This window comes from Delphinapterus leucas, chromosome 10 (genome assembly GCF_059928025.1).
Source record: "Delphinapterus leucas isolate spDelLeu-1000000601 "Yukka" chromosome 10, BTC_Dleu_Yukka2, whole genome shotgun sequence".
Classification (NCBI taxonomy): domain Eukaryota; kingdom Metazoa; phylum Chordata; class Mammalia; order Artiodactyla; family Monodontidae; genus Delphinapterus; species Delphinapterus leucas.
In genome coordinates, this window is record NC_143138.1 from 97,854,446 (window position 1) to 97,881,305 (window position 26,860).

Sequence of the window (26,860 nt, forward strand, 5' to 3'; positions counted from 1 at the left end):
ACAGCCGGCTGCCTGCCAGGAGCCAAAACGAAAGCACTCTGGCAGGGACTGGTTGGGAGTCAGGACTCCTGGGAGAGGGCGTGCGCAAGCGGCCCAGCGCCGGGACCCCGAGACTGGGGAGGGCTTCCGGCCCCTCCTGCCCGCAGGCACGCAGCTGAGTGGGAGAAGAGGTGTGGTGTCAGCCCCCCTTCGGGGGGGGGGCAGGACTGGGCCTCAGGCCTGGGTGCTGCCTGGCACCTGGAAGATGCCTGTGCCCTGGTTCTTTCTGTCCTTGGCACTGGGCCGAAACCCTGTGGTCCTCTCTCTAGAGAGGGTTGTGGGGCCTCAGGACACTGCCCGCTGCTCTCCGGTGAGTCTGGGACTGTAGGAGTGTTGAGGAAGGCTCAGGGCTCGGTCTGCGGCCATTGAGGCCCTAGCCTGGCTCCTGCCGCTGCCATCACCGTCAGAACTGCCCTGGCTGGTCTGTCGGGTGCTGATGGGGTAAGAGAAGAATGGGGAGGGGGCAAGAGCTGGGCCTGAGCTCTTCTGGGAGGGACTTGGAAAAGGGAGCCCTAGAAAGAGGTAGGCGGGTGGGGGGGGGGCCTCAGGAAAAGATGGTTAGATTTGGACGCATAAACTCTAACTTGTCTTTACCTCCTTCCCAGGGCCTTTCCTGCCACCTCTGGGGTAAGTAGCCCTACTTTTAGAGAGGAAAGATCTTCCCAGGTGGGCAGAAGGGAGGGGAGCTGTTCAGTCCCATGCCCTCACCACCCACCCTCAGCCCAGGAAGAGCCCAAAGCTCCTTGGCCCTCTGGGGTTGTCAGGTGCAACCAGATTCTGGGTCTGAGAAGCTTCAGCTCCCACCCCACCCTTCACACACAGATGGTGACGTGCTCTGCCTGCCTGGGAGCCTCGTGTCTGCCCCAGGCCCCGTGCTGGTGCCCACAGGCCTGCAGACAGAGCTGGTGCTAAGGTGCTACAAGGATACCGACTGTGACCTCTGTGTGCGTGTGGACGTCCACTTGGCTGTGCATGGTGAGCCTGTCATCCCATGACTGGGCATTGGTGCATGTGAGTGTGTCTGGAGTGGGCACGAAGACCAGGGAGGGTGTCTGTCAGGAAGCACGGGGCATCCTCAGTATTCTCCTGGAGGACACTGGCCAACGGACCCCCCAGGTCACACTGGTCTCCCCGCCCACACCCCCGGCCCCAAGCCTGGCCTCTGCTTCCTAGCGCTGAGCTTCCTGGAAGGAACCCAAAACCAGAGCTGGGGCTAGATCTGAGCCTTGCTCTCGGGTCATTCCAGGGTACTGGGAAGAGCCTGAAGATGAAGAGAAGTTTGGAATTGCAGAGGACCCAGCGATCGAGGAGCCTAGGAACGGTGAGGAGAAGCCGGCTGGCCCAACTGCCCCTCTCCAGAGCCTTGCCCAGGGCCCCTGAGCCTGACCGACCCCCTGCCCTGTTGCTCACAGCCTCTCTCCAGGCCCACGTCGTGCTCTCCTTCCAGGCCTACCCTACTGCCCGCTGCGTCCTACTGGAGGTGCAAGTGCCTGCTGCCCTCGTGCAGCCTGGTCAGTCTGTGGTATGCGAAATGATAATGAATTTATGAAGGGTTTTCACGGGCATTATCTCTTTAGGTCCTGATTCTAGCAGGGCTGTGAGCAAGTTCTTTCAGTCCTTTATGCCTCAGTTTTCCTGTCTGTAAAGTGGGAAAAAGAACAGTCCTACCTCGGGAGTTCCCTGGTGGTCCAGTGGTTGGAATTCTGCGCTTTCACTGCCGAGGGCCCGGGTTCGATCCTTGGTTGGGGAGCTAAGATCCCACAGGCCACCCGGTGCGGCCAAAAAAAAAAGAAGAGTCCTACCTCATATAGCTGTTGTGAGAGTAAAATGAGTTGATATGTATAAAATACCTGGTATAATACCCAACACGGAAGAGTCTCAGAAAGTTTAAGTTTTCCTTTCTTTTGTAATCCTCAAAACTACCCCCATGAACTAGACATTATTATTGCCCTCATGCGCCAGATAGAGAAGCTGAGGCTTGCAGAGGGGAGGTCTGTGGGCTGAATCCACTTTTCCGGATTCCCTGCCATACTGTCCGTGTCTGTCCCACATGTACCATGTCTGTCCCCCCGCGGAGCTTCTCCCAGCCTCAGGGGGCTGCTCATGGTTGGGATATGTATCTCCACTTGGGCCAAGTCACTCAAACTTTGACTTCCCTCCTGTCCCCAGCCCCCAGTCTATATCGTCTTACCTGGAAAATAATGGGAGATCACCTGCTGGTCCCCCTCACAGGGCAATCATGAGGCCCACTGAGGCACTGGGAGTGAGAGCGACTTCTGTGGGGAGAGCCTCCCACATTTGTGCTGGGGTCTGGGGTCTCTGATCACCTTAGCTTTGGCACGTGACCTGGAACAGCAGGGATGAGGCATGGACTAATAGAGTGGGGGCACTAATCCTGGCCCTGCTGCCACCCCTCCTGAGGCTGTGTGCTTTAGAACTGGAGGCCTTTGAGGACATGTTCGCAGCAGAATTGGGGGCCATACAGTATGAATAGTCATTGGTTGGGAATAGGGCAGAGGGTGAGTGGAGCAGACCATGGAGAGGAGCCTCAATTTTGAGCCCTATACCACCAGCCTTCCGCCACCCTCTCCTCACAGGGCTCTGTAGTATTTGAGTGCTTCGAGGCTGCCCTGGGGGCTGAGGTGCGAATCTGGTCCTACACTCAGCCCCGGTACCAGAAGGAACTCAATCTCACACAGCAGCTGCCTGGTAAGTGGCCCCACAGCCTGAGGGGCCCCAAGTGCTGGCCCCTTAATCTCTCTCCCCACTGGCCACTGCCCTTCTGCTTTAACCGCCTTCCTCGTCCCGGCCGCTCTCAGGCACTGTCACTTCCAGCTGCCCATAGTCAGTCCCTCATGCCTCCTCTCCCCGGGTGACATTGCTTCCCAGTGTCTGGGGAAGGTGCTTTGGGCACTGGAATAGATATGGGTGGTATTGAGGGGACAGGGAGCCCTTCCCAGGGCTCCCCATGGGTCGGATTGCCCCTATTCTTTCTTTGCCCTCAACCCCACTAGAGGCTTTTCTGTGATCTCTCCCCAGACTGCAGGGGTCTCGAAGTCCGGGACAGCATTCAGAGCTGCTGGGGTAGGAGCTAGGGCCAGCAGGGCTGGGAGGAGGGTGGGGGTGGGTCTGGAGTGTGAGGGACCCTTGGAGTGAACTTCAGGTCTGGCTGCCACATCCCAGAGGCTCGCAGAGCTCATTTATTCATTCATTCATTTATCACAAAAGAACTGCGGTAGCTCTTACTCAGTGCCAGGCATTTAGAATATAAAGGTGAATCTCTCACTTCTTAGAACAAATATTTATTAGTACCAGGAACATCTAGTGGCCCAAAACATTGTCAAGATTACGGTGCACCCCGCCCCCATATATTAAAATAAAAATAATATTAAATCATAAAATAAGGGCTAAGAAACTCAAGGTTCTAATGATTTTTCTCATGTACTATTTGGACTTTGTTTTGTTCATATTTTTGTTTTGTATTTTCTTTTTTATCATGGTATAACATACATACAGAAAAGTGTGTAAAGTGCACCAATTTTAATGTCCAGTTCAATTAATTTTTACATATGTATACACTTGCATAACTACCAGCCACATCGAGATAGAAACACTGTGATGCTTTTGAACTCAAATGATTTCAACTTCATTTTCTATTTGGGTTCTTAAACTTAAGCTTGATGCCTCTTTGGTAATTCACTAAAGACTACTCAGCACCAGAGGTTTGAGGATACAGATACACATCATGGATTTCATGTCTTTATTCATTTGGTAGACACTGATTCACTTATTCAGCAGGTATTTATTGAGTCATTACCCTGCTCAAGGAATAGCCCTAGGCACTGGAGACAAACCAATTAAAAAAAAAAAAAAAACAACTGACAAAAATCCCTGCCTTCACGGAGCTGACGTTCTAGCTGGGAGTCAGGGTCAGGGTGGGGGTGATGGAGGACACGATAAACACATGGAGATGTGAAATATGCAATAAGTTAGATGGTTATTAGTGCTATGGAGAAATTTCAGGGAAGGGGGATAGAGAGGTTGGGAGTTGGAGTGGTCAGTGAGCAAAAGACCTGAAGGAGGTGAGGGAGGAGCCATGGGGTATCTGAGGGAAGAGGGTTCCATGTGAAGGGAATAGCCAGTGCAAAGGGCCTGAGGCAGGAGTGTGTCTAGTGTGTTTAAGTATTAGTAAGGAGGACAGTGTGTCTGCAGCAGGTTAATTAAGGACAAGAGTGCTAGGAAATGAGGTTAGAGCGTTCACAGCAGCCATACTGGGGAGGGACTTGCAAGCCGCTGTAATGACTCTGGCTTTTACTCTGGGGTGATGTGGGGGCCATCAGAAGGTTCTGAGCAGAGAATGATTTATTTTACAGTGGTTACAGGTACTTCTGGCTGCAGAGGGAGAAGCAAGAAGAAGAGCCCTCTCCAGACCCCATACTGGGGCCTACATGGGTTCAGTCCTGGGCTGTGGCTGAAGTCTGGTCTGACATGGAGACACAGGCTCTGCCCTCCAGGGGCCTCCTAGTCTAAGGGCTTTGAAGGAAACTCCAAAGGGGCAGTGGGTGGATATGACCCAGGCTTGGGTGTATAGAAGAGGTGAAGGAAGTCTCTCTCTTTGCCTCCTCCGCAGCCCTGCCCGTGCTCAACGTGTCTGCACATGGCAACGACGTGCACCTGGTGGTGGACATCCCTGAGGATCAGCGCTTTGGCCTCTCCCTGTACTGGAACCAGGTCCCGGGCCCTGCAAAACCCTGGTGGCACAGAAACCTGGTGAGGCCTCTCCCTCCCCAAGTCCATTCCCACTGCAGGCCGATGCGTGAGCTAAAGTTGCAAGTGCATTATCATAGGGCACCTTTGAAAAGGACACAGCCACCCACACCCAAAGCAAGGAACATTGGTGGGGGAACGGCTGCCTGCCCGGTGTCCTTAACTTTGGCTTCCAGCCTTCCTCTTCCTCATCTTCTTCAACTTCTCTCCTTCTGCTTCTCCCACAGACTGGGCCGCAGACCATTACCTTGAACCACACAGACCTGGTTCCCTGCCTCTGTATTCAGGTAGGAGCAGAGTCCAGCTGGGTGCCCGGGGACAGGGATTAGGGAACCGGTGAGACGGTTGGCCCTGACCTTCCTGGTCTCCCCACCCTCCACACTCCTCTCTGAGATGGAAACTGTGGCTCCCTAGGGGGACTGGCCCTCCCTTGCACTTTGCTGTCCTATGTTTTCTGCTTGTACATGCCCTGAATGCTCTTCGTGATCCTCTATCCCCAGCACTTCTACTTGTGCTTCAAGGCCCCCTTCAGATGTCATCTCCCCCTTGAAGGCTTCCACTACTCCTCCAATTCCTTCTTTGTGCTCCCCTGGAGAGTAGAGCATGAGCTGTGAACTCAGACTTATTTGAATCCTGACTTGCCATTTGCTAGCTGTGTGACCTTGGACAAGTCACTTCACCTCTCTGAGCCTGTTTCCTATCAGTAAAATGGGAATAAACAGTACCAGCCTCACAGGGCTGTTATAAGGAAGTGTGCCACTTCCAGCTTATATATGTTATAATAATATATTCTCCCTCTGATTATACATTTAATTGGTCATCAGGTCCGATCTGTTTTACCTCTGACATTAATGTCTCTCATTCCCACTACCTGAAATGCCCTCACTTCTTTTCTATACACCCGAATCCTTCTTTTCCATACACCTCAATCCTTCCAGTCACCTCTTTCCCAAAGCTTTTGCCCAACCTTCTGGCCTCTTCTGTCTCCAAATCTTCTTGCATTTCTGCCTTTTCTTTTCTATTTATCATTTATCACTTGTTTTCTTATTTGGGCACCTGTCTCTTCTTGCATACCGCAAATCCTCAATAAATGAGTGATTGATTTATTAATTTGTATACATGTCTTATCCTTACTACAACTGTGAATTTGTAATTTCCTTGAAGGCAAGGAAATGATATCTATTCTAATTTAGTAATTTCTCCAGAGCCTTGCATAATAACTGGTATGTAGTGGGTGCTAATTAAGTTTGTTAAGTGAATGAATGAGTGAATGAGTGAAACTCTACTGCCTAGCACAGTGATAGGACATATAACAGACACTCATGAAATGTTTGCTGTGATATAAATGTCCTCACTGCCAAGCCCAATGCCTGCTACGTAGTAGGTGCTCTTATACATTTGTTGTATAAATTAATTTATTATCTCTAGTGCTTTAGAACAGGGCTAAGCCAAGAATGGGTGCACTTAAAAAGTCTATTGGGTACTTCCCTGGTGGCACAGTGGTTAAGAATCCGCCTGCCAATGCAGGGGACACGGGTTCGATCTCTGGTCCGGGAAGATCCCACATGCCATGGAGCAACTAAGCCCGTGTGCCACAACTACTGAGCCTGCGCTCTAGAGCCCGCAAGCCGCAGCTACTGAAGCCTGTGCGCCTAGAGCCCGTGCTCGGCAACAAGAGAAGCCAACGCAACGAGAAGCCCGTGCACCACAATGAAGAGTTGCCCCTGTTCGCCTCAACTAGAGAAAGCCCGCACGCAACAATGAAGACCCAACACAACCAAAAAAAAAAAAAAAAGTCTGTTGGAAGAAAAAATGAATAAATGGACGTGTCCTTAACACTGTGCTGAGAACCTGTGCTAAGTAGGTTCTCACAAAGTGATTGTGGATTTAATTGTTAAAAGTCCCTATGCCTACCACAGTGCTAAGACACATAGTAAGTACTCATTAAAAATTGGTCGAGTGAAGATGTTGCCAGATGTTGGCATAGGGCTTGCTAGAAGAATAAATGTGTGCAATTCTAGGCCCTTGTAAAGGGCAAAAAGACTTGGGCATATGTTGGTGAAATACATCCTCCTTCCATATCCAGTATCCCAGAGGGATTAGTTCCAGGATCTCTGTGGATACCAAAACCTGCAGATGCTCAAGTCCTTTATATAATATAAAGTGGTGTAGTATTTACACATAACCTACTCACATACTCCTGTATACTTGAAATCATTTCTAGATTGCTTATAATAACTAATACAATGTAAATGCTATGTAAACAGTTTCCTGCAGGCAAATCCAAGTTTTGCTTTTTGCAACTTTCTGGAATTTTTTTCCCCGGAATATTTTTGATACGAGGATGCAGAACAGCGAATACGGAGGGCCAAGGAGCACTGACTGTATGGGCTGAGTGAATGCATCCCCAGGGCTTAGCAGAGTGCTGGCTGGCTTGAACTGACCTGTGGAGCCCCGTTTCCTTTCTAGGTGTGGCGTCTAGAGCCCGACTCTGTCAGGACCAGCATCTGCCCCTTTAGGGAGGGTGAGTGGACCGGCTCTGCCAGGGCGGGAGCGGTGCGGGCGGGACCTGGTGGCACGCAGTAACCAGACCCTCTCCCTGCAGACCCCCGTGCACACCGGAACCTTTGGCGTGCCGCCCGGCTGCAGCTGCTGCCCCCGCGGGCCTGGCGGCTGGACGCGCCGTGCTCACTACCCGCTGAGGCCACACTGTGTTGGCAGGCACCGGATGGGGGCCCCTGCCAGCCGCTGGTCCCACCGCTGCCCCGAGAGAATGTCACTGTGAACGTAAGCGAGGCGGCAGGAGGTTCCCGGGGTTGGGGAAGGAAGGGGAACCTAGGGGCCCAAATTTAATGACCCCACCCATTACCCTCTTTCCACAGAAGGCTCTTGAGTTCCCATTGCTGAAAGGCCACCCCAACATCTGTGTCCAGGCAAGAAAGGGGCGCCAGAGAGCCAGGCTTGGGGTCAGGACCTCCGCGGACTCCCAGACAGTCACTGTCTTCTGAATCCACTTTATCCTTGGGTCCCTGGAGCAAAGTGGTTACCAGCTTCCTCTTTAGGGGTTCCACTATTTACTTTACCGGTGCATGGCGCGGGACCCTGGGCACTTCACTTCTCTGAACATCAGTCTCCTCACCTGTGTAATGGGGATGATAATAGTAACTACTGAATACTTCATCGTGGCTATGAAGATCAAACAGTGCTTCATCTTAGCAACGGGCACAGACTAAATTCTCAGTGAATGTTAACTGCTTTGATTATTGCTATAATTATCCTATTTCTCTACCTGTAGAAATGGGTTGCTTTATAACTTCGAAGGGTAGTTATAAAAATATTAATTCCAGATTTATTGAGCCATTATGTTTCAGGCACTGTTTTAGGCTCTTGGAATAGATATGTCAGTGAATAAAACCAATAAATGTTCCCACCCTTAAAGAGTTCATGTTGTAATGGAAAAAGGCAGACAATAGGCATAATAAGTAAATTATACAGTATGTTAAAATTGTATATAGATACTATAGGAAAAGGTGGGGAAGGATAAAGGAGGGTTGGAGTTGCAATTTCAAGAGGGGCAGTCAGATGAAGCCTCTTTGAGAAGGTGGTTAGGTGAGAAGGGAGTGTATAAAGTGTTCCGTCAGAACTGAAAAGAGTTAATTTACGGCCGTAAGGCCCTTTAGCACAGATGACCTTACAAGGCTGAGGCTGAGAAAGATGGAGTGATTCCTAATTACTCAGCCTTGAACCCAGTTCTGCCTAAGGTCAAGTCCAGAGTCCAGACCCCGCCCCCCAACCTGACAGGCCTCCCCTTGTCTGTCCCTTCTCTTCTGGTTTTTCTGGCTTCAGCTTTTGCTTTTCCTCGTGCCCCTAACCCTGGCCCCTTCTGAGCAGGTGAGCACCTGGGAGAAGCAGGAGCTACAAGAGTGCTTGTGGGCTGGTGAGTGGGACCTGGGGGAGGCTGGGGCAGGGCCACTGCAATAGGGCTGGACCCTGCAAGTGCCAGCTCCTGGGGATGAAAGTCAGGCATGGGGCAGGGGAGTGGCAGCCCTCAACCAGGTTGGGTCTCACTCAGAGTGGGCTCTCACCCTTTCCAGACTCCCTGGGGCCCCTCAAGGATGACATGCTGCTCGTGGAGACACGAGGCCCCCAGGACAACAGATCACTCTGCGCCTTGGAACCCAGTGGCTGCACTCCACTGTTTAGCAGGGCGTCCACGGTGAGGGATGGGGGACCCTCCTTCATGTCCCTTTCCAGCTCCACTTCAAACCTGGCCTCAAATTTTCACTATTCAATTTCCCCTCCTCTGTGCCAGGCCCTGTGCTGGTCTCTGGGAATGTAGGGGTAACTCAGACCTGGGCCTTGTCCTCAGTGGCCTCTGAAAAGTCTCCCAGACCCTCCCCCCTACTATTCTGCCCAGCTGTAGCCTGGTGGCCTCCTAGGTGTGGTGCCTCTAGGTGACAGCACCCATCCCTTGGCTTGGCAGAGGGCAGCTCGTCTTGGAGGGCCGTTACTACAAGATGTGCAGTCAGGCCAGTGTCTTCAGGTGAGTGGGTGGCAGGAGGGCCCTCCCCAATGCCCAAAGGCAACAGGCCTCAAACCCTGTCTTCAACCTCTTCTACCTCTTCCTGTGCCTAGCAGGAAAACTGTCACTCTTCAGGGGCAGGGGCCTCCTCATTGCCCCTCTAGCATCCACCCACCATCCGTGTGTGCTTATTTTGTGTCCAGCCCCGGGGAAGCTAAGAGTTGCAGAAGCATAGTTCCTGTCCCCAAGTTGCTCGTGGTGAAGAGACCAGCAAAGAGACAACCATTGGGTTAAGACAGCTAATAACCAATGTGCTAAGCTTTGGGTCCCAGGGAGAGCTTCAAGGAAGGGTCTTTTCATGTGGGCCCAATCTGGCACCAGTAGCAAGGTGCAGTCCGGGAAATAGGCACAGCATAAGCAAAGGCAGAGCAGCTTGCGGCTACTGTGTGTGTGTGTGAAATATGCATAGCCGAGGCTGGAAATTTGGGACCACACTTGATGGGTGTTGAATACCAAGCTGGGGGCTCTGGATTTGGTTTCGTTTGTGTCTTACAGCTGTGGGACGATGACCTGGGAGCACTATGGGCCTGCCCCATGGAAAAGTGTGAGTATTACAAGAACTGCCCTTCTTCTCTGTACCAGGAGCTGGAATCTTGACAGGGACCATTCCTGGGGGGAGCATACACAATGGCCTTAGCCTTTCAATCAGAGGGTCATTGCTTCATTAAGTCAAACACCACAAGGGGCGCTTGCAGGGATCCCAGCATCACCAAAGAGACACGTTCCCTGTCTCCATGCCAGCCATAGAAGCTAGAAAGACATTAGCTAAACAATCATTTAGGAAGTGTGGGCTATTGAAGCATTCACTATAAAAGTGTCCAAAGCCCTGAATGCATATAATGGGGACCTGACCTAGTTCAGGGGAAAGGCTGGAGGTGAACTCTGAAGGCTGAGCTAGATGAAGGGGGAAGAGATGCATTTTTGTGAAGACTCTGGGGTGCTTTTTTGAGGAACTCCAAGGTAGCCAATGTGGCTGGAGGGTCTTGAGAGATAGGCCTCTGTCATGAGATTAGGATGCAAGGGCCATGTAGGGCCTTGGGAGCTGATGTAAGCAATTTGGATTTTATGTTAAGAGTAGCAGGAGCTTCCCAAACGACTATAATCAAATTAGTATTTTTTAAAATAAATTTATCTATTTTTTAGTTATTTATTTTTGGCTGCATTGGGTCTTTGTTGCTGCTGCGTGCGGGCTTTCTCAGCTGTGGCAAGCAGGGGCTACTCTTCATTGAGGTGTGCGGGCTTCTCATTGTGGTGGCTTCTCTTGTTGCAGAGCATGGGCTTGAGGAGCGAGGGCTTCAGCAGTTGTGGCATGAAGGCTCAGTAGTTATGGCTTGTGGACTCTAGACCACAGGCTCAGTACTTGTGGCACACAGCTTAGTTGCTCCACGGCATGTGGGATCTTCCCGGACCAGGGCTCGAACCCGTGTCCCCTGCATTGGCTGGTGGATTCTTAACCACTGTCCCACCAGGGAAGCCCCCAAATTTGTATTTTAAAAAGATCTCTGGGGGGACTTCCCTGGTGGCACAGTGGTTAAGAATCCGCCAGCCAATGCAGGGGACACGGGTTCGAGCCCTGGTCCGGGAAGATCCCACATGCCGCGGAGCAACTAAGCCCGTGCGCCACAAGTACTGACCCTGCACAACTACTGAAGCCCACACACGTAGAGCCCATGCTCCGCAACAAGAGAAGCCACCGCAACGAGAAGCCCGCACACCGCAATGAAGAGTAGGCCCCTGCACGCCGCAAGTAGAGAAAGCCTGCATGCAGCAACGAAGGCCCAACGCAGCCAAAAATAAATAAATACATTTATTTAAAAAAAAAAGATCTCTGGGGCTGCCATGTTGTAATGAATTAGAGGCAAAAAAGAGTCAGAAACACCAGTTAGAAGGCTGTTGCAGTCATCCAAGAGAGTGAGGTCAAGGGTCCAGCAACCCTAGGCTTAGGGGGCAATAATCTTTTTTTAAAAAACATTTATTTATTTATGTGTTTGGCTGCACTGGATCTTAGTTGTGGCACGTGGGATCTTCACTGTGGCATGCGGGATCTTTAGTTGCAGAATGTGAACTCTTATTTGGGCATGTGGGATCTAGTTTCCTGACCAGGGATCCAAGCCAGGCCACCTGCATTGGGATCACGGTGCCTTAGCCACTGGACCACCAGGGAAGTCCCTTAGGAGTCAATAATCTTAGCTGACATTTGAGCACTTAATATGCCCAGCACTCTGTTCAGTGCTTTATGTGTATTAATACATATGGTCCTCACAGCAATCCTGTGAAGTAGATATTATTGTTATCCCAATTTTACAGAAGTGAACTGAGGCAGAAGGGGAAGTCACTTATCCAAGGTCACCCAAGTAAATGGATCTATGTTCATACACTGACCCTGTGAGCTGTGGACGTCGGGCAAATCTCTTCATTTCTCTGAGCCTCGTTTTTCTCCTTCGTGAAGTGGGGGTCTCTAACAAGCCTGTCTTCTCCCCTGGGTCTCCTAGACATCCACCGGCGCTGGGCCCTGGTCTGGATGGCCTGCTTACTCTTGGCCGCTGTGCTTTTCCTTCTCCTCCTCCTCAAAAAGAACCACGTGAAAGGTGAGCGCTTCCCGGCTCCCCATTCCCCAGGGGCAGGACTCGAGTGGACCTGGGAGCTGGCCAGGAGAAGGCGGCGGCTGGGCTCACCGGCTGCCTCCGCTCCTCTCCCCTCACAGGGTGGCTGAGGCTCTTGAAGGAGGACGTCCGCGCGGGGGGTGAGTGTGAGCCAGCTCCGGGCGGGGGGCGGCCCCCAGAGGGCCGGGCCTCGGGCCAGCTCACGTCTCTGCTCCTGCTGTGTTCTTTTCCACAGCGGCCGCCAGGAGCCGCGCGGCTCTGCTCCTCTACTCCGCCGACGACGCTGGCTTCGAGCGCCTGGTGGGCGCCCTGGCTTCGGCGCTGTTCCAGCTGCCGCTGCGCGTGGCCGTGGACCTGTGGAGCCGCCGCGAACTGAGTGCGCAGGGGCCCCTGGCCTGGTTTCACGCGCAGCGGCGCCAGACCCTGCAGGAGGGCGGCGTGGTGGTCCTGCTCTTCTCGCCCGGGGCCGTGGCGTTGTGCCGCGAATGGCTGCAGGACGCGACGTCGGCGCCCGGGGCTCACGGGCCGCACGACGCCTTCGCCGCCTCGCTCAGCTGCTTGCTGCCAGACTTCTTGCAGGGTCGGGCGCCCGGCCGCTACGTCGGGGCCTACTTCGACAGACTGCTGTCCCCAGACGCCGTGCCCGCCCTGTTCCGCAGCGTGCCGGTCTTCTCACTGCCCTCACAGCTGCCCGAGTTCCTGGGGACCCTGCAGGGGCCCGCAGCCCCCCACCCCTGGCGGCTCGCGGAGAGAGCGGAGCAGGTATCCCGGGCCCTGCAGCCCGCCCTGGACAGCTGCTTCCGGGCCCCGGGGACGGGACGCGGGATGGGGCCTGAGGCAGAGGACAGGACTTGAATAAAGGCAGACGCTATTTTTCTACCCGTGTCTCCCACGTGTGTCTAAGTGACCCAGCCGCTGGGCCGAACTGTCCCCGTATCTGGTATCCGCGCGCCCCTTTAACACCCGGACAGGTGCAGGACGGCGACGCCTCTGGTTGGCTGGCGTGGGGTGACGCAATGGCACATGGCCTGCTACCATTGGCTGTGGCGCGGGCTCCGCCCCCCGGACTGCAGAGCCGGCGGAGGGCGCACGTCTTACGCAGCCGGCGGCAGCGGCGGCGTTGAGGAGCCTGAGCCTGTGGCGTCCGCGGGCTCGGTGGGTTGTCTCTTCCTCCTCCGCGGCCTACGTGGGTCTGGATCCTTCCTTGCCCGCTCGGGGGCCGTGCGTTTGCAATCTGCAGACCCCGAACCTGACCCCTTCTCTTCGTATCCGGATCCGGGCTCCTCCCCCCGTCCCCAAGACCGGGGTTCCGGACTCCTCCCCCCAAGACCGTCCATCCGACGTCTTCTCCCGCAGTATTTAGGAATCTGATCCATTCTCCTTAATTCCGCTGATCCAGCCCCTAAGAACCATATCCCGACCCTAAAACAATGGGCTGACTCCTACCCCCTTGCCGAGGATCCAGGCCACCTCCCCCTGCGGGGACGAGGATAACTTGTTCCCGTCCAGGAATTGCAGAATAGGCTCCTTTCCCCAACTATCTCCCCTCCCTCTGCCTTACCCCAGTCTAGACCTTCTTTTCTTATAACACAGATCTGGGCTCCCAGACCCGCGGCACCTCAGAACCCACGCTTTTCTTTCCCACTTGGCTCCTCCAGCGAACCCTCCCCATGTCCTGTGTCTACAGGTCCCCAGCCTGGGAAAAGATGGCCCCACGGGCCCCGAGGGGCCTAGCCCCAGCTCTGCTCTGGGGCCTGAGCCTCTTCCTTGGCCTCCCAGGCCCGGTCTGGGTCCAGCTTTCTCCGCCTCCCAAGTCTTCTTCCCCCACTGAGCCCCATCCATGTCATACCTGCCGGGGACTGGTCGACAGTTTCAACAAGGTGGGTGCACCAGCAGTGTAAGAGGAGGGGGCTAGCTACTATTAGCACAGGGGTTGAGAGCTGGGAGCTCTGGCATACAAGTCTGCATAGACTCAAGTGTCCCAGCTTGGTTACTTACTGGTTGTATGGCCTTGGGCAGGTGCCTCTCTGTGCCTCAGTTTCCTGGTCAGTGAAATATAAGTGCTAGAATGTGCCAGACACTGTACTTAGCTATTACTAGTTTTCTCCATTTCCAGGGCCTGGAGAGAACCATCCGGGATAATTTTGGAGGTGGAAACACTGCCTGGGAGGAAGAGAAGTTGTCCAAATACAAGGACAGGTAAGGAAGAGGCTGGAGGGGTGGATTTGTATATCTAACATCCCAATCTGTGCTCTGCTGGTGGAAGCCTAGAGACACTTGGGGAGCACTTATTCAACAAATGTCACTGAATATCTATAGGAGAGCACTAAACAAGCCAAGCAGAATTCTTTCTTCAAGGAGCTTCTATTCTAGTAGAGGAAACAGTGAATAAGTAAATAATGTCTTATTAGGTGAAGGACAGTAAAGCAGAATGGTGGGAGGCATGGCATTCAAGGTATGACATTCGAACAGAGACCTGAGGTGCAGAAGCAAACTGTGCGACAGTCGGGGAAGGGTTTTGGACAGAGCGGGACTGAGCTTGGGGTATTTGAGAAGTGGCTGGATTTGGAGTGAGGAGAAGGGAGAGTGGTGGAAGGTGAAGGCAGAGAGCCTTGAAGGCCGCAGAAAGGCATTCAGATTTCGTTCTGAGTGTAGCGGGCAGTCATTGGAAGGTTTGGAGCAGGAAAGTGATGTGGTATTATTTGTACCTATAAAAGGTCACTCACACTAACAGGAGCAGGAAGACCAGTGGGAGGCTAGTGCACAGTCTAGGCGTGACGGTAGTGGTGGACCTGGTGAGAAGGGGTCAGATTCTGGGTATATTTTGCAGATAGACTGATAGGACATGATGATGGAATCATTACGGGGTGTGAGAGAAAAAGTAGAATAAAAGGTGCTCACTGGGTTTTTGGCCTGAGCAACTGGGTGAATCGTGGGACTGTCTTCCGAGATGGGAGAAACGGGTCTGGAATCAGACGTTCTCATTGAACATGTTGGGCTGAGATGTCTGTTAAACAGTCAAGTAGAGTTAGATTTAGGAGTCAGGAGTTCAGGGTAGAAGTAGGGCTGGAAACATGAATTTGACAGTTATCAGCGTATAGTCAGTGTATAAAGCCAGGGGACAAGATGAGATTTTATTGAGCGGAGAGGTCTGAGTCCTAGGCCCTCTAGCTTTTCAAAGTCAAACTGGAATTAGACCAGGTTGTCATTTCTGACCCTTTGTAGCTTAGGGTCACCTCTCTGATCCTCAATTTCCTTATCTGTAAAACGGGAGTATTAATGCCAATCCTATTTCATAGGATTGTGGTAAGGATTAAACTATGATACGTCCTAGAAATAAAAGTTTCGTTATTACGTAACACTGGTCATTTTCCTTTCCCTCAGTGGGGCTTAGTTGCCTCATTTGGGAATGAGGGGATTGACCAAAATAACCCTAAGGGCACTTCTAGCTCTCTAATGGTTACTGTTTTTTTGTTTTGTTTTAAATCACCTCCTATATGCCAGGCACTGTGCCAGACCCTTTAAATATATAATATAATACATTTTATGTGTAAATCTATTTTTAAAAATTTTTTTATTGTGGTAGAATGCAATAACATAAAATTTACCATTAGAGATAGTCAGTATATTCAGGTTTTGCAACTATTGCCATTATCTAGTTCCAGACTGATTTCATCCCCCACAAAAGAAACTCCATCCCTATTGAGCAGTCACTCTTCATTCTCCCTCCTCCCAGCCCTTAGCAACCACTAATCTGTTTTCCCTCTCTATGGATTTGCTGATTCTGTTGGAATCATACAATATGACCTTTTATGTCTGGCTTCTTTCACTTAGCATAATGTTTTCAAGGTTCGTCCATCTTGTAACAAGTATCAGTACTTCATTCCTTTTTAAGGCTTAGTAATCTTCCATTGTATGAATAGATCACATTTGTTTGTCCGTTTATCAGCTGATGGACATTTGGGTTGTTTCTACCATTTGGCTACTGTGTATAGTATTGCTATGAACATTTGTGTACAAGTTTGAACACCTGTTTTGCATTTTCTTGGGTATGTATCCAGGAGTGGAATTACTGAGTCACGTGGTGATTCCATGTTTAATTTATGGAGGAACTGCCAAAACGTTTTCTACAGCGGCTGCACCGTTTTTCATTCCCACGTGCAATGTAGGAGGGTTCCAGTTTCTCCACATCCTTGCTAACACTTGTTATATGATATATTTTTAACCACATCTACCCAGCAATGGTATTATATTCTGTTGTACAGATGCAGGGACTGAGCTATCTTCCAGTCAACCTAGAGGAGAGCCATTGTCCCCATTTTACAGATGAGAAAACACATTCAGGAGAGGTTAAGTTACTTGCCCAAGGTCACACTACTAGATTGGAACCCAGGTCTCCCCAAACCAATACCCCTTCCATTGTGGCCTCTGGCCTTTGACATTATCTGGCATGAGGTGGGGAGGGGGGAGATTGTAAAGAGGGTGGTGGGTGGGCTGGAGTGCGTTCCTACCACCCATCCCTGTCTGGTCAGTGAGACCCGCCTGGTAGAGGTGCTCGAGGGCGTGTGCAGCAAGTCGGACTTCGAGTGCCACCGCCTGCTGGAGCTGAGTGAGGAGCTGGTGGAGAGCTGGTGGTTTCACAAGTGAGTAGCGGGGGCCTTCCTGGGAGGGGCTCAGGCAGGGCCGGCTGGTAAGGCAGAGGGTGGCGAGCTAGGGGCTGTGTCCTCATTCAGCTCCTTCCTCCAAACCCAGGTGTGCTGAGGACTTGCTGGGGGGCCCAAGCTCTCACTCTGAGCTGCAGACTGCCCCTCTGTCGGACGGGGAAAGGGCAGCCTTATGGGTCTTACGCCCAAGATGGGCTGTATCACAGATCCTGTGGGAGGTTGCGGGAGACGGCAGCTCCTCTGACACTGTCTCAGCCCCCTCACCATCCCTCCGCCTCAGGCAGCAGGAAGCCCCAGACCTCTTCCAGTGGCTCTGCTCAGATTCCCTGAAGCTCTGCTGCCCCTCAGGCACCTTTGGGCCCTCCTGCCTTCGTGAGTTTTTCAAATTCCTCTTGGGGGATGGAAGGGGACTGCTGGGGCCAGGGATCCAGTCCTGGCTCGGCTACTGGCTGGCTGTGTGAGCTCAGGCTGCTCATATCACTTCTCTGGACCTCTGTTCTCGCCTGCCTCACAGGGCTGGTGAGATGCACAAATCCATGGGGAACGGCTCTGAAAAAGGATATGGGGTTAGACTGGGTCAGATGCGGCCGTGGTTTCTGTCATGTATTTAAGAAATGCCCCCCCTCACCAGGCATTTCCCATGTCTGGACTAAGGTGACCTTCCTAGGGATGGGCAGGTGCTGCTGAAGGCCCTGTTGTCACCACCTTTTTCTACACACAGTCCTGAGGCAGGAGCTGAACTTAACTACCAGCCCCTTTTAGAAAACTCTCTCTCAAAGCTGCAGATACAAAGAGCTAGCAACAAAGATGGTCAATTCAGTTTTTATAAAAGAAAAGATTTGTAAATAACCTAACTGTTCCACAATGGGGTGCTGGTTAAGTAAATTTCATACAGTTTTATGACAAAATATTATGATGTCGTTAAAATTGTTTCCTCTCCAAAAATGCTTACTAATACGGGGAAAATATTCTGTACGTACAAGGTTGTATTTACGATCCCACCTGGTTTGGTGTCTGCCCACAGCCTGTCCTGGGGGTGCGGAGCGGCCCTGCGGTGGCTATGGGCAGTGTGAAGGGGAAGGAACTCGAGGGGGCAGCGGGCACTGTGACTGCCAAGCCGGCTATGGGGGTGAGGCCTGTGGCCAGTGTGGCCTCGGCTACTTTGAGGCGCAGCGCAATGCCAGCCATCTGGTATGTTCGGGTAGGTAGTCAAGAGGCGTGGCCTTGGGCAGGGGCACGTGGGGTACCTGCCTGCCCACCCTCATACTTCCCCCATTCTACCCAGCTTGTTTTGGGCCATGTGCCCGCTGCTCAGGACCTGAGGAATCAAATTGTTTACAGTGCAAGAAGGGCTGGGTCCTGCATCACCTCAAGTGTGTAGGTGAGTGGGACCCTGCCCTAGGTCTGGAGGGGTGGGCAAGGTCTTGGGCTTGGTCCCCCATCAACACACACATCTCTGGGCTAGACCAGTCCAGTCCCCATCTTCATAGAGATATCAGCCTGGTTGGGAAGGCAGAAAAGTAACCAGGCGCTTACAGTATAGACTGATCGTTGTACAGTGAGAAATGTCTCTCTTCCAATTCAGTGGTAGTGGGGAATCAGAGAAGCCTTCTTGGAGGAGGTGTCACTTGGGTCAAGTCTCGAAAATTGAAGAAGGGTTAACCCGGAGAATGAGCATACTGAACTTGGGGTCAGGAAACCTGTGTTCGAGACGAGGGTAAAAGCTAAGCTGCTGTAACAGAAAGATCCCCAAAGACTGTGGCTTAATGAATTTAGAGGTTTATTTTCATCTCATATCACAGCCTGGAAGCCAGTGGTCCAGACTGGCAGAAAAGCTCTGCTTGTCATAGTCATTAAAGACCTAGATTCATTCTGTCTTACTGGACAGTCATCCCCTTGGGTGTTGAGGCTGGATCACGGTCACCTCTATGTATCATGACCTGGTATTCAGGAAGTGCGAAAGAGAAGAAAGTGCACGGAGGATCCAAGTCTGTTGTATTAAGGCCAAGTGAAAAGTGGAGCACATCACTTCTGTTTACAACACGTTGGTCAGAACTGCATCACAAGGCCACACTTAGCTGCAAGGCAGATTGAAAAACACAGTCTCTAGCTCGACAGCCCTGAGTCCAGCTGCACCTCTGCAACTGTGTTGGTGGACAGCCTGCAGTATCAGCCACACTGCTTAAGCCTGGGCAAGTCCATTCCCAACAACCCTGGCCTCAGCTTCCCTGTTAGTGAAATAGGGATTGAAGTCCCCACCCTACCGGCCTCTTTGCAGACATTGATGAGTGTGGCACAGAGCGAGCCAGCTGTGGAGCCGACCAGTTCTGCGTGAACACGGAGGGCTCCTATGAGTGCCGAGGTAACTGTCCGCTCCTGCGGGGGAAGGGTGTGGGGAGGGTAGAAGGAACTGCTCCACGCCTTTCCCCCAAAACCGCCGCGTTCCCAGGTGCTGGCACCGCCCCCCCCCCCCCCCCCCCCGCCCTAGGCCTCTTCTGGAGCAGGGCTTCCCCCAGGCATACGGGCAGCTCGCACCCTTGTCTGTCCTCTCCCTTCTCCAGACTGTGCCAAGGCCTGCCTGGGCTGCATGGGGGCAGGGCCTGGCCGCTGTAAGAAGTGTAGCCCTGGCTACCAGCAGGTGGGCTCCAAGTGTCTCGGTGAGTGTCCTGCCACCTGGGAGCGTCTCATCCACCACAAATTGACAGGGGCCGAAATGTGGACGGGGCGTGGGAAGGAGGGGTGGAATGTTGCCTGCGTCAGCACAGAGCGGGTGTCAGGGCGTGAGTGAGACCAGAGTCGGGGTGCCACCTGTGGGACCCTGGCGGTCAGGGCTCTGACCTCTCCTTGGCCTCCGTCAAGACGTGGACGAGTGTGAGAAGGCGGCGTGTCCAGGAGAGAACGAGCAATGCGAGAACACCGAGGGCAGTTACCGCTGTGTCTGTGCTGAGGGCTACAAACAGATCGAGGGCATCTGTGTGAAGGAGCAGATCCCAGGTGAGCCCCAGCTCGGCCCCAGAAACCTGGGGAGGGGAGGTCCTTATCCAGGGGGAGGGCAGGCAAACCCCTCCTTCAGGCAGCTGCAGGCCCTGGCCCACCTGCACTGCCACCCAGCCCTCATGAGGCTGCACTGGGACCCGAACCCCACCTCTGACCCCCAGGGTGGCTTTTGGTGACCTCACACCTCCCAGGGTAGAAAGGAAATCGGACTTGGTGTCATATCATTCTGTGCCCACCGAGCCTCTTTCTTCATCTGCCCTTGCCCCGCCCGAGGGCTCTTGTAGGCCGTGGGGGTGATGAGACGAAGGACAATCACAGTGGTGGCGATAGTGACCACTTCCACAGTTCCTGTGTGTCACACGCTGTTCCAGGCATATTGCATGTATTAACTTATTTCACCCCTAAAACAAATCCAGTGCTGTAGCTATTGTTCTCATCCCCATCTTGCATAGTGGAAGCAGGGACGCAGAGACATGAAAAAACTTGTCCAGGGCCCCATGGCAAGCAGGTGGCAGAGCTGAGCGTCACATCCAGGCACTCTGGCTCTGCAGTGGGGCTAGTACACATGCTCTGACCCAACTCTCCCACGTGGCCTTGGGCAAACCTCTTCACCTCTCTGCGCCTCAGTTTCCCATCTAGGAAGACAGGGATAATAAATGCCCGTCTTGGAGTTGTTCTCAGCAGTAAATGACACTGTGTGCTGGTGTGCCAGGCAGGCGTGTGGCAGTGATGATCAGGTGTGTGGGAGGCTCCGGGAACGGGGGATGAGTGACGGGCACTTCTCTTGCCCAGAGTCAGCAGGCTTCTTCTCGGAGATGACAGAGGACGAGCTGGTGGTGCTGCAGCAGATGTTCTTCGGTGTCGTCATCTGTGCGCTGGCTACGCTGGCCGCCAAGGGTGACTTGGTCTTCACCGCCATCTTCATTGGGGCTGTGGCAGCCATGACCGGCTACTGGTTGTCAGAGCGCAGTGACCGTGTGCTGGAGGGCTTCATCAAGGGCAGATAATCCCTGCCACACCTGCAGCATCTCCTCCTGCCCAGGCTGCCCCCAAGATCGGGACTCTCCCACCTGGACACTTGAGGCACTTGCTTTATTTTTGAGTGCGGTAAGCACCCTCTACCCACCTTATGGAGCAGCGCAGACACCTGGGCCTGGGCAGGTGAGGCCCTTGGGTGCAAAAGTAGCCCTATAGGTGGGTGCCATGAGATCTTGGCCTTGGGGCACTGGTCAGGCTTCACAGTGTTGTGAATTTTTTAAAAAAGTGTCTCCTCGTTGCGGCTGCTCGTGAGCTTTGGCCCCTGCCCAGGATGTGGGGGGAGGGTGTCCCTTCACAACCCCCTCCTGCCAGCTGCATGCTGTCAGCTCCTGTTCTGTCCTCACCCCCTTGCCCCTCAGCCACTGATTTATTTATTCATCTCAGGAAATAAAGTAAGGTCTTGGAAAATGGAGCAGCTTGTCTTACTCCCTGCCCCCACCCACCATGGGTTGGCCTAAGCTACTGAGAGCCCCTCCACCCTTGGGGAAGTTTCCTAAAACCCTGGGAAACTGAGGGTATCCTGATGGAGGAGCAGTAGAAGGAGGACAAAGGAGAGGGCTGGCCCTGAAGTAGTGTTAAGAGAAGGGAGATGGGATGGAGGAACAAGGCTTAGGAGTGGAACTTTCTCAGTTCAGTACCAGCTATCATTTGCCAAAGGACCCTGACAAATGACTTTCATCTCTGAACTTCACTCTTCTCATCTATAAAATGGGCATGATAACGCTTCTCACTCAGGCTTAATGTGAGAATTAAGGTGATGGACGTGAAAAGCTGAAGACAGCGTACAGCAGACAGATGTTCCATGAAATATTGATAGCCATTATTTCTAAAGTCTCCAAGGGTTGAGGGCCCTTTCCTTTGGAAGTCCTCCCCTCCGCAATAAACACAGCACTTGAAATCACTGGGGGTGGGCATATCCTCTAAACAGGATCCTGGCATGGCCGGAGGGAGGCTTGAGCCAAGTCCTAAGGGTTTATTTCTTTGGCACAAAGAGGACAGTCTGGACAGTCGAGCCTCATCTTCACACTGGAGAGTCTGGATGGGATGTTAGGGCACCTGGACCCTGTTCCCCATTCCCAAATACGTGCATGTCCACCCTGTATTCCGCATAAGTCATGGCCTCTGTGCAAAATACCCGCTGAAAAATAGAGATATTTTAAAAAACAAAAATCTGGGGGTGGGGGTGGGTCCGTGTCCGGCTGTCTCCGGAGGCTGCAGTCAGTTGGGGCCCAGGAATACTCCCGGAATGTTTTTCAAATGCTCAGCATCCCAGAAGGTCATGCCGCGGTAGGGCCATCGAGGGCGGGGCCCTGGTTCTGAGTTTCTGGACCCCCTCAGAGCTCGATGGTGTCACTGGAGGCGCTGCGGGAGTCTCCGGGCTTGCATTGAGGCTGGATCCCATTCTGGGGCTCCCCGGGCCTGGCGGGACCCGGGGCAGGAGCTGGGGCAGACAGTAGCTGCACCGTGCTGGGCAGCTCATCCAGGGGCAGACTGTCCATCGACGACAGCCTGTGGCGCCAGGGGTTCCAGCTGATCTTGAGCGAGCCCCGTGAGAAGCTGTCCGCGGAGCTGCCGGAAGCCGCCCCTTCAGGCTCGTCCGCTACATGTGGTGGGACCGGGCCGCGCACGCGCACGTCGCTGAGCGACCGGCTGCGGCCGCGGAGAAGCGAAGAACCTGCGCCGTCTAGCTCGGCGTCGGGGTGGCTGCCCCGGCGCGGCCGCAGCGCGCCCCCGGGCGGCGGGGAGGCCAGGCCACGGAGGCCGCAGCGCCGGAAGATGCTGTCTCGCACCAAGTGCTCTCGGAAGAGCGCGGCGTCGATGCTGCGGCTCAGGTTGATGGGTGACGGCGGCCGCAGGTCCAGCTCGCTCATCGATGGTGCCGGCCCCATGCTGCTGCGGGACAGTCCCGGGCCACCCAGGGGACCGCGGCCCAGCGACGCAGCCGAACCCCAGGCGCCTGAACTGGGCGTGGCTGGAGGCCCACCCTCCGCTGGGTTGCGGATGAGGCTCTTGCTAATGTCCAGGGTACCTGCGCCGACGCTGCTGGGCCCCGCGTAGCAGTTGTTGGGCCTCTCGGGCACCTCGCTCTTGCCGGAGGGCGCAGGGCACGCCAGGCGCAGCAGCTTAGCCCAGCAGGCGTGCTCTGTGGGCGGCCTGGGCCGCGCGGCGGCCAGAGCGGCCAGCGCCAGGGTGAGCGCCCACGTCAGCTCCAGCAGGCGCAGCCAGAAGTGGACGCCCCACCAGGCCCACGAGAAGTGGCCCACCCGGCCGGGGCCCGGGTACAGCCAGAGCGCGGCCGCCAGCTGCAAGCCACTGGCCAGCAGCCCCAGCGCGCCCGCCACGGCCAGCAGCCTCGGGCCCGGGCTGGCATCCCAGCCCCTCGGCCCGTCCAGCAGGCGGCGACGGCACAGGCAGAGCGTGCCCAGAGCCACGGACGCGCCCCAGGCGCACGATAAGCCCTGAGCCAGGAGGTTGAGTGCAGGCCTTGCCGACAGCAGGTCTGTGGCGAGCAGCCCCAAGCCGTGCGCCAACGCCAGCGCTCCCAGGAGGAGAGGGTTCTGCAGCTGCTGTGGCAGCCCCGCGCCCAGGCCGAGCAGGGTCAGGGCCGCCAGCGCGGTGAGTAGCAAGGGAAAGGGCAGATTGTAGAGCACCAGGCCGGCGCGTAAACCCAGTCGTGCCTGCGAGCCATAGGGGTCGGTGAGCATGTAGGCGGACCGCAGCCCCGCCGCCACCAGCACCAGCACCGCCGCCACCAGTGCCAACCGGGGCCCCGCAGGGGCGGCTGCCAGCGAGGCCAGTGCCAACAACGCAGGCAGCAGGAAGAGCACCCCGACCCCGTAGACGTGCAGCTCCCAGGAAAAGCTCAGCACCCGCCGCAGGGGACCCCAGCGCAGGGGGGGTGAGGTGGCGTTGGCCGGGGGGCTGGAGGCTGGGACTGATGCCACGGAGCTGGCGGAGGGCTCAGGAGGGGGTGGCTGGCCCAGGGCACGCTGCGTGGTGACCCGAATGAGGCCCCGGCGTGACGTCGAGGGGGCCTGGACAGGGGGCGCTGGGGGATGGCTTTGGGGGCGCCCCGGCCACTCCTCAGCTTCATCTGCAACAATAACAATATTAAAATAGCCCTTTGAAAAGTACTTTTGATTTTCCATCATCCTCCGGTGTGGTGAGCAAGTTACTTAACTTTTCTAAGCACATCTGTAAAACGGGGATGGTAACAGCACCCCTCCTCACTGGGTTGTGGTGAGGATTAAATGTTTAGCACAGTCCCCAACACCCAATAAGTGTTAAATGGATGTGACCTATCATTTTTATTAACATTCCAGCAGCTCTCAACGGGGACTACATATTAGAATCACCTGGAGATCAACTCCGTCAGAATTCCTTGTGCTGGGGCCTGGGCATTGGAGTTTTTTAAAAGCTCCTCTGGCGAACTGTGGGAGTTGGAGAATCACTGCACTAAATATACCCGTGTATACTTAAGAGTTTATATTTAAGAATTTCCAAGCCCCCAAAGTGCAAATGACTTCTCCCAGAGTACCCAGTGAGTAGTAGTTTATTATCCTAAGTTGTTTGAAGTGGTTGGCCATTTCCTTTAAGGAGGTGTTTGTCCCCATTCGCTCCCCACCCCTCGCATATGTACCTCACACAAGTTCTTAGGTATTAGAGTACCCGATCTCCCCAACCCCTGAGCCATGCCCTCACCTGGCTGCAGGGCTCCCACAGGGCTCTCTGTTCCGTTTGTAGTTGGGCCAGGGTCCGAAGGGCCAGGGATGAGGGACTTGGGGGTACCTGGGGCCTCCACTGCTCCTCTCACCCGCTGGGGGGAGATGGGGTCTGCTCCATTCATTGCTGCTATCTCTGAAATAACAAAAGCAGTCATTGCTTTGCCTGACCCTCCAGCGTTCCCCAAAATCTAATCCCCCAGGAGGGAGGCACAATCACCCTCATTTGCCAGAATGAGGAAAGCAGGACCCAGAGGGATCAGAGGTCACACAGAAACTGGGGCATCCAGCTGCCCTAGAACACTGCCCGTCCCAGCCCTGCTCAGCACCCTCACTTTGATACCCACCTGGCTTGGGCTGCCCATGAGGAGTCTCTGAGGCTGGGAGACCTGAGGGCTGGGGTCCTGATGAGCCCCTAACATCAGGGAGGTCAGTCTGTTTGGGTGAGGGACTTGGAATACTGACTTCCCAGGTCTCCCCACCTCCAGCCTTCTTGGGGAGCTCCACGGGCAGCTCCTCAGCAGGAGGAAGGCTTCTGGCCAATGCCAGGTCCAGCTGGGAGCCAGGCTCCTGAGAGGATGCCGCCTCAGCTGGTGATACTGAGCCAACATCAGGGGCTGCTGGATCCTGCTGAGTGAGGAGGGGGCCTTGAGCTGCCTCCTGGAAGTCCTCCTCACTCCCACCCTGTTCTTTCAGCCCTGGCCTCATGACAGTGCCTGGGTGTGGTGCAATGGTGTGGGGAGGGCCCTTGTGGTGCCAGGGGGATGTCTCTGAGACCCTGATCTTGGCTTTGGCCACAAGACCCTCATCTCTAGGTGGTCGCTGTCCCACTTGGCTTCCAGGCTGCCCTGGGGTGGGGGGAACCGTGGCTAGCCCGAGTTGGAGTCTGGGAGTTGTGGGGATGAAAGTGAGATGGGGGGTGCCCACTGGATAGGGGGCTGGTGCTTCTTGCTCCATAGATTCCTGTGATTCAGGAGGTCCTGTCCAGCCCTGAAAAATTGGCCCTCGAGCCACCTGGAGGTCATCAGTTACTGGGAGTCCTTCTCTCTGCACCCCATGGGATGCTTTAGGTCCATGCAGGGCTGGGCCAAGGGAGTCTGTGGGCCTCTCAGGCACCTCCTCAGCAGGGACCTGGGGGACATTGGAGTTCCAGGGGCTCTCATCTCTGGGCTTCTCCCAGAAGAAGTCAAAGGCCTGGGGCTTTGTGCCAACAGGGCCCTTGGGGTGGGCTCCTGGGATCAAGTGTGGTTCCAAGTCCTCAAGTGGCCTGGGAAGGCCCCGGCCCAGGGCAGAGCCAGCCCCCAGGGACAGCAGCAGCAACAGCAGCAGGAGGCCATACACACAGCCCCAGGGGCTGGGAGCCATGGTCCGCTGTGATGCCTGGGCCTGGAGCCCTCAGCTTCCAGTCTTCACGGGATGAGCCTAAAAAAAGGAGAGGGGGATGGCATGAGATGGGTCTCCCATGGCTGCCCCAGGGAAGCTGGTGGGAAAGAAAGGAAGAATCCTCCTCCTCTACCCGCCCCTTCCTCTTCAACCTCTTCATGCTGCCCAGAGTGACCTTTTAAAACTGCATCTCTGGTCATGCCACTTGCCCTAATTCTAAACCGTCAGTGGCCCCCATCGCCCTCACGAGAGAATGTAAGCTCCTCTCTTGGCCTTCCAAGCCCAGACCAGGATGCTCACCTCACCCTCAACACCCACGGAACTGCCTGGCGCCCCGCCTTTGCTCCTGCTCTTCCCTCAGGCTGCAATGCCCTCTCCCTTCTCCTTCACTTGCCGAAATCCTATTCTTTTTTTTTTTTTTTAAATCCTATTTTTGAGGGCCCAGGTCAAATATCAGAGAGGTGGAGAGGGAGAGAAATACACCCGTGCCTTTGAGGAGTGACCTGGGTTTCAATCCCAGTTTCACCATTTCCTGAGTGAGTTACTTTTCCCCTCTGCATCATGGTTTTCCCATCAGTAAAATGGGTATAATAGTAGTACCTAGCTCAAAGGGGCTCTCATAAGACATAACAAAACACAGGATGGGCCAGGCCCATAATTGGAGCTTAATAAGCATTAGAGCCCTTTTACTTTTCCTTTTATCCAGAAAGCTTGCTTTCCCACCAGCCCCCTTAACTATGTCAACAAATAATTGGAGGACATACTATGTGCCTTGGGGATAAAGCAGTGAACAAGATTGACAAGATACCTGCCCTCATGGAGCTGGTGTTCTAGGTAAGAGACAGACAATGAATAATTTTAGATAAGGTGAGCTATGGAGAACATAAAACAGGGTTAAGAGATAGAAGGAGGGGGGCTACTTTACCCAGGAGTGCTAGAAAGGCCACTCAGGTGATATTTAAGCTAAATGCTGAATGGGAAGAAGGAGTCAGCCATTTGATGATATCCAGAAAAAGCATCTGGAGGAGGGAACAGAAAGTGCGGAGGCCCTTCAGCAGGAATGAG

The 26,860-nt window shown here is 54.1% G+C and overlaps 3 protein-coding genes across 20 annotated transcripts; 2 read left to right on the plus strand and 1 right to left on the minus strand.

Annotated features, from left to right (window-relative positions):
• Nucleotides 1-32: 32 nt before the first annotated feature.
• IL17RC (interleukin 17 receptor C) lies at nt 33-12,867 on the plus strand. 16 transcript variants are annotated; one of them, XM_089919606.1, is made up of 19 exons: nt 35-349; nt 645-666; nt 862-1,014; nt 1,286-1,360; nt 1,452-1,561; nt 2,637-2,748; nt 3,079-3,123; nt 4,670-4,809; nt 5,034-5,093; nt 7,276-7,330; nt 7,412-7,593; nt 7,692-7,739; nt 8,653-8,743; nt 8,901-9,022; nt 9,290-9,349; nt 9,884-9,932; nt 11,881-11,976; nt 12,093-12,131; nt 12,227-12,867. In XM_089919606.1, exons 1-19 carry the CDS (start codon nt 245-247, stop codon nt 12,844-12,846), a joined length of 2,184 nt encoding a protein of 727 aa, XP_089775732.1. In that variant the 5' UTR covers nt 35-244; the 3' UTR covers nt 12,847-12,867. The 16 variants fall into 16 exon arrangements, with proteins under 16 accessions (XP_089775737.1, XP_089775732.1, XP_089775735.1 ...); XM_089919609.1 differs by having other exon boundaries at nt 8,698-8,743; XM_089919605.1 differs by having other exon boundaries at nt 36-349; nt 7,689-7,739.
• Nucleotides 12,868-13,081: 214 nt separating this feature from the next.
• On the plus strand, nt 13,082-21,102 carry CRELD1 (CRELD disulfide isomerase 1). Of its 3 annotated transcripts, XM_022564657.3 has the most exons (11): nt 13,082-13,146; nt 13,679-13,871; nt 14,108-14,190; nt 16,524-16,634; nt 16,936-17,027; nt 17,680-17,856; nt 17,941-18,036; nt 18,934-19,017; nt 19,217-19,312; nt 19,515-19,649; nt 20,445-21,102. In XM_022564657.3, exons 2-11 carry the CDS (start codon nt 13,698-13,700, stop codon nt 20,657-20,659), a joined length of 1,263 nt encoding a protein of 420 aa, XP_022420365.1. In that variant the 5' UTR covers nt 13,082-13,146; nt 13,679-13,697; the 3' UTR covers nt 20,660-21,102. The 3 variants fall into 3 exon arrangements, with proteins under 3 accessions (XP_022420365.1, XP_089775781.1, XP_022420366.1); XM_022564658.2 differs by having other exon boundaries at nt 13,106-13,871; XM_089919655.1 differs by lacking the exon at nt 17,680-17,856 and having other exon boundaries at nt 13,102-13,871.
• Nucleotides 18,220-25,823, minus strand: PRRT3 (proline rich transmembrane protein 3). Its single transcript, XM_022564647.3, has 3 exons — nt 24,760-25,823; nt 24,393-24,548; nt 18,220-23,784 (listed from the first exon to the last, which is right to left on the minus strand). Exons 1-3 carry the CDS (start codon nt 25,775-25,777, stop codon nt 22,025-22,027), a joined length of 2,934 nt encoding a protein of 977 aa, XP_022420355.2. The 5' UTR covers nt 25,778-25,823; the 3' UTR covers nt 18,220-22,024.
• Between the last annotated feature and the right edge of the window lie 1,037 nt (nt 25,824-26,860).